Genomic DNA, 13,014 nt, shown 5'->3' with positions numbered 1-13,014 from the left:
ACTTTCACATTTACAACAAAAGTTAATTTTATGAATCTATCCTAATGAGTAGGAAACTAAGCTTTGGAATTCCAGTAGAGGCACAGAATCTGTGCGCACCTGGATACACACACATGCAACTCCCTGCATGCCTGACCCTAAATTATTCATGGCTTGTTCAGCCTCATTGACCCTCATACTTGGAAGAGATTTCCCATGTCATCTAATTCAGTGATTCATCTGAAGCTTGTCTGTAGCCTCCTCTCTGGGTGGCCATTCTACTTTTGTGAACAAAAGTCCCCTGGTGACCAGAATATGTTGTGATGTTCTGAGGAAGTCCTTTCTCTCTTGGGAGTCCATCCCTAGGCTAAAATCTGTCTTTGTCCATTCATTGGTCTTATTTGTAACCCCGGAGGTCTTGCAGTTAAGTGGGGAAAGAATTGTCTTGCTGCTTACCCTGAACATCATGCTTTATCTTGTATATCCATGTCCGACGAAAGCAGGCATACTTTCAGGGATATCCATCTTGATATTTTTCTCGATATTTTTCTCCCCCTTTAATTAATCACAATACATCTTCCTATCAGGAACTAGATTTTCTCATAAATCTCGATATTTTCCCCCAGGAATGAAAAGGGATATTCTGAATATAACTATCTGTTGAGTACCTTCTCAGCATCCCTTCCTCCTCCCCATACTCTAAGGTTAAACACTCCCTGTGCTCCCAGCAGTGAGCCTTTTCCTGTTGTCAATATGTACAAAGATCCACAAGTCTGTAATCCAGTCAGTCATTCAACACCTAGTTATTGATCATTCTGTATGTGCTGGCAATGTTTCAGGTATCCAGTGATAAGGAAAAACAGATGTGTTTTCCACCTGCCAGGGTTTTCACTCTATTAAGGTTATTAATCACGTATTTACATAAGTAAATGTAGAACTGCAACTGTGATGGATCTGTGAGGTAAAGGTACATGGTGTTACGAAAACACAACATAGGGAGTCATCAATGTCAGAGAAGCCTTTCCTGAAGAAGTGACCACTGAGCAGAGGACAAATAAAATTGAAATACACTAGGAAAAAGGGAGGATAAATGTCATTTCAGAAAGGGGAAAGAGCATGAGCAAGGCTTTATGACAGGAAGGCAAAATAAAAATACCACTTTCAAAGATCAGAAAGAAGGCCAGTGTCGTTGGAGTGGAGAAGACAAAGAGCAAAGCAACACGAGAGGAGACTAGAGAGACAAGAAAGGGCCAGCTTATGCATGGGAGAAATGTTGCCATTAACTTGGGGAGTGACTTGAAGCTAGAGTTGGCTTCAAATGCTTGTGAAAAGAGTATTCCTTGGAAAGTAACTGAGCAAACAAACAAACAATGAGAAAGCAGGTTTTGAGAGAGCTCTGCTTAAATTAGTAACTTTGAATTGGGAATGCTGCATCAAGGTCCAGGGCATGATTCATGGAGGAGGTTGTTGTGGAAGACGAACGGGTCAATGGATTGGCTAGGTGCAGGGTGGGTCACTTTCGTGGATGTTGAAATCACACAGGGTTAGAGCGAACCTTGAGGTTAAGATGAAAATCGTAACTTAGTGCCAGATGCTTTGATGAATATGAGTGACCAGGAGGTCACAAATTATTGAGAACTGACCATAGTTGCCATGGTTCTATGACAACTTGTATAATTTCTCTGTGGGGAATTATGTCTTCTAAAGGTGAATGTTAATGCTGATGGTCATTGCAACTGTGTGTGGTTGCAGTATTTATTAGTTTTATATAGCCCTATAATTTTATGATTTAAATACTTATTCAACATACCTAAATTTGGAGAAGAATTTTATGAGATGAGAATAAATAAAAGAAAACTGAGACATAAATCTAGAAAGTCCCCGTGGGGTCATTGGAATGTGTAACACTAAGCTGAGGTGCCCGTGTTTATTCTGTGTTGGAGAGTCAACAAAGGCTGCCTCTGTTTTGTGTATGGTTGAGGTGTAATGCTAACTATGCTGTAGAAAGAATCACTTGAAAGTGGCTTGCAGGATAGATTGGAGAAGGGAAGGAAGACCAAAGGAGCACAGTTGTCAGCTACAGTTGTCTGGGTCAGGGCTGATCAGACCTTGAAAGAAATCAGTGGGAAAGGGAGGAAAAGAAGGCGAGGTGGAAAATAGTTCAGAGGGAAAATGCCTTTAGGACTTGGTTACCAGCAGGGAAGGCAATCAAACATGGCGGTAACTAGGAGAGAGGTAAAGCCATAGACAGAAACCAGAAAGCCAGGGGCGACATTTGTTTTAGGTAGGAGCATGTGTTGCATCTGGTGCTGAAGCATATCAAAGGGAAGTATCCAGGCGATTGTAAATGTAGGTGTTAAATTCAGGGCAGAGATGGACAGAAAAGGCCTTCTATGGTTAATCCCCTAACAGCAAATGCCCATCCTGGCCTCCTTCTCCTTTTTTTTTTTTTTTTTTTTTTTTTTGATATAGAGTCTTGCTCTGTGCCCAGGCTGGAGTGCAGTGGTACAAACTCAGCTGACTGCAACCTCTGCCCCCCAAGTTCAAGCAATTCCCTGCCTCAGCCTCCCAAGTAGCCGGGATTACAGGTGCTCGCCACCACGTTCAGCTAATTTTTATATTTTTAGTAGAGATGGGGTTTCACCATCTTGGCCAAGCTGGTCTTGAACTCCTGACCTCATGATCCTCCCACCTCAGGCTTTCAATGGGCTGGAGTTACAGGCATGAGCCACCGCACCTGGCCACCTCCTTCCTTCTTTGCAGCTCACCCGTACTCTCATCCTGCTTTCCTCTCTACTTCATTTTTCCTAACCTTTCCCATTGATTCCTCGGGACTCACAGCTTATTTCTGAGGATAATGTCTCCTTGGTTCCCCATGTTACAGCTCTCTTCCTCAAATATTCTATTATTTCCTGCAAACCTCACACTTCTTTCTTGCTTAGTCCTCTTTATCTGTGTCCACATACCCCTAATACACTTGTTATGCTGCATTTTGTTTGCCTCTTTACTTGTCTATTTCCTCCCCTAGACTTTGGGCTTTTAGAGGACAGGGACTCAATAAAAGTATGACATAGCTACTTTTGTGGGGTTCAGTAATACTTTTTAACTTTAAAGAAAATTTAAAGGTTTTACATTTTGATGCCTTCATTTAAAGAAAACGAATAGGATTAAACAATTCATAACAAATGCACAATCCCAAATGTGATAGACATTACAAAGGTTCAAGAACTTATGCACATTTTCTATATCACAGCCATTGCCTTTAAGAAAAATGAAGCTTGGCTCTGATTTGTTTTGTCCCCTTTCGTAATGCACTCTCTAGCAAAGCCTGTAGAAACCTAATCAGCAAAGCAACACATATTCTTGGAAATGGGGACAGTATCTGTCCTTTTCCTGTCCTCTCACTCATTTTTTTCTGAAGACCTACTGAGACCTGAACTATCAGTCTGAACTACTGGAATACATATTTGCCCTCCAATAAAACTGGGTCTTTTAAGTCTTGGCTCTCTCCATTTCTGCAACATCTCTGTCTTTCTGCATCTGTATGGACAATATCCCAGAGGACTCTGGACAAGAAAATATCTTCATAGACAAGCCATATAAAGAAAAAAAGAGGGCTGAGTTTAGGATGCTGGGAATGGCACACATTTAATGAATGTTGCTAGAAAGAAGCTAGGAAAGAATTGGTCAAACAGGAAGAAGAAGACGTGGAAGAAGGCAGGGTTGAAAAATTCAGGAGGAGAAGCCACACACTCATAAAGACAGAAGTAGATTGATGGTTACCAGGGGCTTTGGGTGACCAGGGGCTTTGGGGAGTGACCATTAATGAGTACAGAGTTTTGTTATGGGATGATAAAAATATTCTGGAATTAGTGATGATGGCAAGACTTTACAAACATGGTACAAACCACTGAATTGTAAACTTTCAAACAATAAGTAAGAAAGTTAAAAAAATTAAAATATGTGAGAGGAGAATAAAACATAAAAAACTAGTCAAACACATCGAACACTAAACACATCTAACAATTTAGCTTGAAGATAAATTGAAAGGTGATGGGATTCGGTGATTAGGAAGCCAGTGGTGAGCTCAAAGAGAGTAGTTTCAGTAGCATAGTTACTCCTATCTCTTCTTCTTCCTGCTCCATAAATATATAAATTGATAGGATTATTCCTTCACATACCATCACTATTGGCAGAATGTTTGATGGTTCTGTGGGTCCAGGAATATGTTTGGTTTAGATCAGCTAAGGTGACATTCTGAATGTGTTTTGGAGACTCTGAGCATGTACGCTCCTGCCCCCTGGGACAAAGCATAAGACTGTCATTCTTGCTGCCCTTCTAAAACCAAACCTGTACAACAAGACCTGATTAGCTCATGTTGTCTCAATTACAAGCATCACCTCTGATGGCCCCAGGTGAAACAGGAAATACCCTCTTTGAATTCTCACAATAGGTTTCTGTGGTATGGTCCATTGGTGGAGTGCTGCTGGCCTTGTGATGGGCATAACTGACCCTGGGCTAACTATATGTTTTCTCTGAGACACATGTGCTTTTTGTTTTAAGCTGAGGATAATAAACTTTAATCTGACCACTTCTTACAAGAAAACAATACGAAAGTACATCGTAATCTATTAAGCATATATAAATATGTTTTTAATTGACATTGTTATAAGATTAGAGACACAATTAAATTATTTTTAAACTCTGTACTGGTGTAGGACCAGCCCCCTTAATGCCTGTGTGTAGGATCACAGGCTTTATATCCATGTACATCTTACTGAGGCCTGTACTTATTGACTGAATTGAATATTGCTTAAATGAGAAAACTCCAGTGTCGTAGCGTGATTAACCTCTCTATTGCCTTCATCTTACGTTGTTCATTTGTTTTTTTCTGCTCTTCATCTAGGCTTTCCGAACGAGCCTGCTGCAGTCATTGCCCTCAGCACCATTAAGGAATGGCTTGCCAAGAATCACCATGAGGTAGGAGGAACGGCATAATCAGTGAACATTCAGGATAATGTAATTTGATGCTCAGTTCCCCCCAAAGAAGCACATAAATGTTATAAATATCAACTAAACCTAGTCAATGAGCCAAACCTAGCTGACCATTCGTCACTTGGGTTACATGAGAGTTACATTAAATATTTTTCTGTAATTGATGGAATGCAGTAACTCTATTGATCTATTTGGTGAATTGAGCAGATTCATTTAGCCATCTAATTTTTTTTCCATCTGTGGATAGTATGGGTTATATGTGTGAAAAAGAGAACAGGATGGATTTCATTAAGAATAACGAGTTTTCCTGTGCTATTTTCCTTAGAGCTAAGTTATCTTTGTTGACTTGAGGTTCCCGGTGTACAGTAATTGTTTGGTGTCTGTGTTCTTTGGATTTATAACTAATCACTTCCCTAAAGTCACGTCTGAGTGTGAGATTGAAGTGGGCTTGTGTAATTGATCACAAAATCGTTATGAGCAGGATTTCTTATGAAACTAAATGCCTTCATCAGAGTATTCATCATGTCTCCTATTCTGCTTAATAAGATCTTTGCAATATGTTTAGTGATGAACGGGGGAATTACTCAAGTAAACAAAGCAACAAAATAACTAGAGACCATGGAGCTTTAAATTTCAGAGATTTGTTGATTTACATATTGTAACAGCTAAGAGGTTTCAGACAATGCACAATCTTATGCATTTTTCTTCTGATTTTGTTTTTCTCCTCAGTTATTCACATAAGGGCTATAAAAATTGTGTTTCATTTTATGGTGGACCATGAATTTAGCTTTTTTCCTTGGGTAGGAGATGAATTACTTGGAAATAATTAGATATGGAAACAGGTGACGGGGTTTTCAAATGAGAGAGCACTTAGTACTTTTGTGTGTTTGAAGAAACAGCAGTGTCATTTTCTAATTATTGTAATTTCAGCATTTCTTGACCACATGGCCAAACCTATCCATTTTGGTGCTTGCCCTTTATTTTCCTCTTACTTTGAAATGTATAAATATGGCAACTTCAATTTAAAGGATATCTTAAATTACCTCAAAGAAGCAGAAGAAAAACAAATAGCTAAAATATCCAGCTTACAAAACATGTCTTTGACATGTGTTATTTTCTTTTCACAAGAACCTTATGAAATCTCTAGGGTAGGTATATGTTATCTTCATCCGCATTCTCCCTCAAAAGGTTAAATGACATACTCAAGATTGGAAAGTCACAGAACCAAGAGACTGACCCAGTTCTCATAACTCACTGGACATTCCTTATTGGAATGCCATGGAGGCCAGAAAGAGAAACTCAGTTCCTTTAAAAGCCAGTTATCTTCAATATATCACTTGGTCATAGTAAATGTTCCACACCTGGATTAACTGCTTTGCAAAAGTGTTGCATGAGTGAAAGTTGATAACCGAGCAAGTATATCAGTGCATATCCATCATTTCTACTAGAATAGTAATCCAAGGATATGCCCCACTGGAGGAGGTTTTCATGCGTCATCTTGGCATGTGATGGACAAACGCATAAACTCATATCATTGAGGATGTGGTGATGAAGAATAAATATGTTGGTCACATGTACAGCTCATTGACAAATTCTACTCATTGATTCTCTCTAGCTAAATTATACAGAAAGTTATTTTCCATTGAAATTTTCTAATCTAGTGTTTGCTGCTTAATTCACTTGCCTACCCTGTCTTTGAGTCTATTCTTTTGCTTTCATGTCCTTTTATTTTTCTGCTAATTTCTTGGGTCCATTGTAGAAAACATAGATAATTTGGACTGAGAAACTCAGTTATTGCTATTGCAACTTTAAACATATCCTGTGGCCGGGCGCGGTGGCTCAAGCCTGTAATCCCAGCACTTTGCGAGGCCGAGACGGGCGGATCACGAGGTCAGGAGATCGAGACCATCCTGGCTAACACGGTGAAACCCCGTCTCTACCAAAAAATACAAAAAACTAGCCGGGCGCGGTGGCGGACGCCTGTAGTCCCAACTACTCGGGAGGCTGAGGCAGGAGAATGGCGTGAACCCGGGAGGCGGAGCTTGCAGTGAGCTGAGATCCGGCCACTGCACTCCAGCCTGGGCGGCAGAGCGAGAGTCCGTCTCAAAAAAAACAAAAAAAAACCCATATCCTGTGCTGATTCCCTTTTTAAAAAGACCTTGAGTTTCAATATGCTAATTTAAGCAAGTCAATTTGAACACATCAGGTTTTTCTAAATAAATGAATTCTAATTGGTAGGTCATAGATAAATTGATGAGCAGTATTTTGATTTATTTTTTGCTCTGTTAAAACAAACAAACAGACTAGGTTAAGGACTTATAAAAGAGTATGGCTTCTAATTGTTTTGTCTTCATTGCAGTATTATTTTGATGTTCTGATTGTTTAAGCTACTTATTCATTAATTCACTCATTTGATAAATATTTATTGGATCCCCCTAAGCACCAGATACTTTTTTATATTCCAGGGACAGAGCACTGAAAAACAAAATCCTTGCTTTGTCATATTGGTAGTCTAGAAAAAAAATTATGTTTGCTTAACATAAATTAAGTAAATAAAAAATAAAGAAACAGCAAAGTTCAAAGAGTGCTTTACAAAATAAAACAGGGCAATTGGAGAATGTGTTTTTAGGTAGAGATTGTGCTGAGGACATAATCTTGGAATACAAATTTGTACAATGGGAAGGAGGAAGCCAAGCCAGACAGAAGTCTTGAGGTAAAACATTCCACACAGAGAGAACCACAGGAGAAAAGCCTGGAAGACAGAATGAGCTTACTGCTTCCTAGCAATGGTGAGACCCAATGTGGTTGAAGCAGAGAGATGAAAGAATGGCAGGAGACAAGTTTGGAGAAATAGACAGAGTCAGATTATGGGGTCTTGAGGTTCATAGAGAGACTTTGAATTTTATTCTAGTGGGTAGTTGTTGAAGCGTTTTGGGCAGGAGACTAACACAGATAATTCACCTTTAAAAAACAAGCCTGGCTGCTCTTCCAAAAAGAATATCTGATATTTATAAGATACCAGAGTAAGAAATGGCAGATCAATTAAGAGGATGCTGCAGTAAATCCAGGCAGGAGTTTGCTCTGGAATACAGTGGTGGTAGAAAAGGAGGTAACAAGCATCAAGTTGGGAGTACACTTTGATGATGCCGCCAATAGGACTAGAGGATTGTTTTCTGTTAGGATGGGGTAGCTTATGCTGCAGTTACAAACTACCCCCAAATCTTGGTATCACAAACAGCAAAGGTGTGTTTCTTGCTCACACTGTTTGTACATCTTGAGTCAGCAGAGAGACCTGACTTACAAACCCAGGCTGACAGATAACTCTACCATGGGAAATATCATCTATCACATGGCAAGAAAAGATAGATAATCAATTCCCTTGTAGAAATGTTTCTACAAAGGAATGATGCATATAACTTTTGCTCACATTTCGTTGTCCAGAAAAAGGCATCCAGGGACTAAGTTCCAGGAGACAAGAAAATGTAGCCTTTTTGTATGTTCAGAATAGAGCAAACTGAATATTGACAAAAATTAGTAGTGTCTATTATAAAGGTAAATCAGATGTGCTCTATGGCAAAAAGAGAAGAATCAAGGATGACAGCTAAATTTTTGGCCTGAGCTGCTGAGTAAGTTTTGGTGCATTTACTGAGATGAAGAATATTGGTATAAGAGCATGTTTATATGAAAAATATAAAGAAGACAAGAATTGTGTTGCCATGCTACAGATAGTTAAGGTCTGAAATGATTTTAGATATCTAATGAAGATTTCATGTAGACAATTGGTTATTGGAGCCTAAAGCTCAGGAAAGAAGTAGGAAAGAAAGACCTGGTGAAATTGATCAGATTACCATAACTTTAACTTGAGTTTGGCCTCAGTTTGAGATTGCTTGCAAGAAAAAGGACTATGGTCAAAAGGATAATGTGTTGTATCAGTGAACTACATTTAAAAAAAAGTCTTGAAATCCAAGGGCCAGAATTAGAGATGAGTCTCATGAATGATAGAATCTCAAACTATAAATCCAATGAGAACCTAGGTAGCTCATTTTCATTCTCTCCCACTCCATCTCTATGTCTCTCTCTCCCGTGTCTCTGTTTCATTATTATTATCATTTTGCATGTTATCTTTTATTCTCATTCACCTGCTTACACGTGGCCCCATTGTGACTGTGTGTGTCCATTCATGGGTCAATCAGCCCTACCTGGGGCAAGGCCTGGGTTCGATGGATAAGGTTGCATTTTCTGAAGCTCTTAGCTGGTTGGGTTCCCCAAAAATTTTCCTTTAAAACACAAAAAGGAGGAATCAATGTAATGTGAGTCTCCCATCAGTGGTCATACTTTTCTTATTCAGCTGAGTTTATTATTCAACATTCACAAATTTCATGGTCTGTGGCTGTCATTCCCCATTAATAATCGATGCTGTCATATAATTGATGAGCTTTTACATTTCACCATTAACTTACTCTCCGATTTCTAAACCATCAGGAATGTGCACTTTTTCTTTTCCAACACAGTAGTTGATTTGCTTATGTTTAATTTCATAAATCACTGTCAGCTGGTGTGGCTGGATACTTCCACACCCAGAGAGGTCTGACTGGAGTCCCAGTGGTCAGGAGGAAAAAAATCATATTTTGTTGCCCACCATCCACTTGTTTAATTTACCCAAAGTCTGAACTGCGAGGGCACAGCATACATTTAAGAGGACTCAGAAACCCTGGGGGAGGAACCCTGCTGCACACACAGCGTAGTGGCTCAAACAATGGCAATTCTAGCAGAAGAGCTAAAGCAGCACTTCAACAACAAAAAAAAAAAAAAAAGAAAAAGAAAAACAAGAAGAAGGAGAATTCTCAAAAGTCTGTAACTGAGGCACAAAAATGACTTAGAATTGAAAAACATAATGACTCTTGAGTTGAAAAATTTAAGAAAAAAACAAAATAGAATATTCACTACTGAGAACTGAATTATTGCTATGAGAAGATCAGATTGATGAATTATCTCACAACACAGAAGAGAAATACAGAGAAATGAAAATCATGACTGAAGAGGTAAGGTGGCAGAGAAGCCCAGGGATCAAACATAAGGCAGGCAGGGTCTGAAGATTACCCACTGGCATTTTCAGCTAAATTAAGTATTAAGAACTTCTGAGTTCAGAAAACCAAAAGAAAAGAATATCAGAGTTGGCAGTAAAAATTGACAGCAGGTAGCATGATACCCTTTCTCTAAGTGCACCATTTTTCTCAAGTAGTAACTTTATTACAGAAATAGGTGAGCAAAATAAGAGACTGTTATGGAAATCAACAGTGGAAATGTGGCCTAGATTTCTAAGTTGGGGTGGCTTCTCTGTGTTATCAAATGCAATTTCATGCATTCCTTATTTTTCATGCAATCTAAAAATATAATTCTTTGTGGAATAGGGATTTCCCCACTCTGCAGCTCTGAGACCCCCTGCTCATATCTGAAAGTTAGCCTAAGAAATGTTTTTACAGTACCCGTTCTATTGTTCTACCCCAGGGACTCATATGGCATTTGGCTATTGGTCTCTGGGACAGTGTACATATTTGCCATTTTTTTCCACAGAAAAGTAGAACAGGATGCATTTCACTCTTCAGAGCCACGAATGTCCTGATAGTGTGAGATATTTGCAAGTCATGGCAGTCATATTCAATATTTCAGATACCTCAATGGAGCAAGCATCCTACAGCACCTAGCACCATTTGTCCGGTTTCCCAGAAAGTCCTGCTAGTCAGGGGATACGGCTTCTAAGATGAGGATTCTGAGCTGGAAGATCAGTGGATTTCCCAGGAACTTTTAAATGTGGAACCCTAAAGTGCTCATCAAGGATTAGTTGTGTCATGAAGGAAACCTGAACCCCTCTCCTCCTACCATCAATTATAAAGAAGCAGATAGATGGACAGAAGTTCAGCATTCTAGGAGGCTCTAAGTAAAGCTGTGGTCACCTGCAGCTATCCAAAGGGGAGCCCATGGTTCCCCTGAAGCCCGGCCCCAGCATTATCTCTGTGGGCTGTTGAGGATGGACTCCTTCCCGCTGAACTACTCCAAGGGAATTCCCTAATATTCTCCCTCCTGTCTATACTGCTCTCCTCCCCAGACAGATCCCATTGTTCTAGGCTGGGGACAATTCAATGGAGAAGTGTTTGGTTCATCTTTGAAGGCCCTTGGCTAGGTCACCTGGCTAGATCTGGAAATCACTGGCAAGGAAAAACCCCCAGCTCTGTATTTTCAAAACCCAAATGGGTTTTCTTTTATGTAGGAGGAAGGTGGTACTTTTCTCTCCTCGCATGCAGGGTTTGGGTCTTTGCCCGACATAATTTTTTAAAACTATGCCTTTAGCACAAACAGATTGTTGTTCAAAATGTTAAATATCATCTACTTGTCATTTAAATAGTTTACTCTGTGCCTTCTGAGGGAAACACAACACCTGTGGTATTGCTGTTTGTCACTTAAAGTAGCAAGCTTACAGATGTGGCAGGGGATCCTGAGATGCTGTGTATATGTGGCAGCATAGCTCTGAGACAGATGTCCAACTCTGCAATTTCATACCAGCCAAGGCCCCCAGACCTTACCCAGTGTGGTCTAGGCCTCACGGTAAGCTGCTGATAGCCAGAGACAAAAGAAGCTTTGAGTTCATCCTTGATGTCCTTTGGAAGTAGAGACGTTGGTCTCTACTGCGTGGAAGCAGTTAGCCTTGTCACCTCCCTTGCCTTCCAATATTCAGGCACATAATTCACAAACTGCTGAAGAAGCTGAACATATTTCTCTACCCCAGAAAACAGAATTAGGAATCCACTGTAGAAATGCACGTCCAGCCTCCTGAGTGGTTCAGATGCTGCTCTCATGCTGATTTGACAAGGTCGAGGACACAGCCACTTGGTTCCTCATTACTGATCACAAAGAAACTGTTGCACTTTAACTTCTGGTGCCAAGACTATTTTTTCCCCCTTCTTGGCAGAGGTCTTTGAGCATATGCGGTGTTAAAAATTGTTTGCCACTTTTATTTCAGCATCACATTATGGATCACCAAAAAAACCCCAGTGTGGGGCCTGCCTTATGTCTCTGACATGAAACGCCTTAGGATCTTTGTGATTCTTAAAAAGGGGGTTTAAACGAAACATGAAATGATGCTTACATTTATGATGGGAAAATTATATATTTCAAAACAAGCTCCAAATTCCTGTGGACTATTATTTACACTTATGCAAAAAGCATAATGTGCCATCCTCCAAATCTATGCAATGCAGGGGTGTGGTTAACATTCAGAGACCTGGAAAGAGCAAATGAAATGCTTCGTGCTCTCTCTCAAGAATGCCTTTATATGTCCACAAACATCATCTGAGTATTATGGCCTTAGTTTTTGGTGGAATTTAGTGTTAAAATTTGTGCACTTGAAAAAACAAATTGCAACATTGAAATGGTCACATCCTGTGCAGTAATGTGGTTATGGTAATAATCATCATCATCCTAATATGCTGCTATAAAAACGTATCCTTTGACTAGCCCAAACATGACGTTTAGGTGGAGCCATGACACTCATAGGCTGTGACAGCACTGAGGACAATTATTCCCAGACTTTGCAGATACGCTGTGTTACATTTGCTCTTCAAGAACCCTGATGACTCACTAACATTTTACATTTTCTCTCTACCTCTTTATTTTTCTCTCCCTCTCTCCCTACCCTTCTCTTTCTCTCTCTCTCTCCTTTCTTCCCTCCTTTCCTTCTGTCTCCCTCCGTTTTTTCCTTCCTCCCTCCCTTCCTGCTTCTCTCAATTCCTTCTTCGGTTTTTCTTTGCTTTCTCTTCCTTTCTTCCTTCCTTTTCTTTCTCTTTCTTTCTTTCTTTCTTTTCTTTCTTTTCTTTCTTTCTTTCTTTCTTTCTTTCTTTCTTTCTTTCTTTCTTTTTTTTTTCTTTCTTTCTTTCTTTCTTTCTTTCTTTCTTTCTTTCTTTCTTTCTTTCTTTCTTTCTTTCTTTCTTCTTTTTCCTTCCTTCCTTCCTGTCTTTCTCTCTCTCCTTCCTTCCTTTTCTCCTT

General features: G+C 39.7%; 1 protein-coding gene across 3 annotated transcripts in view; it reads left to right on the top strand.

Moving 5' to 3' along the window:
• The window catches only part of MACROD2 (mono-ADP ribosylhydrolase 2), a 2,100,238-nt gene that overhangs the window by 1,541,385 nt on the left and 545,839 nt on the right, over positions 1 to 13,014 (top strand). For all 3 annotated transcript variants that reach the window (XM_021921837.2, XM_003905088.5, XM_009216566.4), the window contains exon 8: positions 4,886 to 4,959. In XM_021921837.2, coding sequence (XP_021777529.2) covers positions 4,886 to 4,959 — 74 coding nt within the window. The remainder of the gene's footprint in view (positions 1 to 4,885; positions 4,960 to 13,014) is intronic.

The sequence above is a fragment of the Papio anubis genome, chromosome 16 (assembly GCF_008728515.1).
Source record: "Papio anubis isolate 15944 chromosome 16, Panubis1.0, whole genome shotgun sequence".
NCBI lineage: Eukaryota > Metazoa > Chordata > Mammalia > Primates > Cercopithecidae > Papio > Papio anubis.
This window is presented reverse-complemented; position numbering and strand designations above follow the sequence as displayed.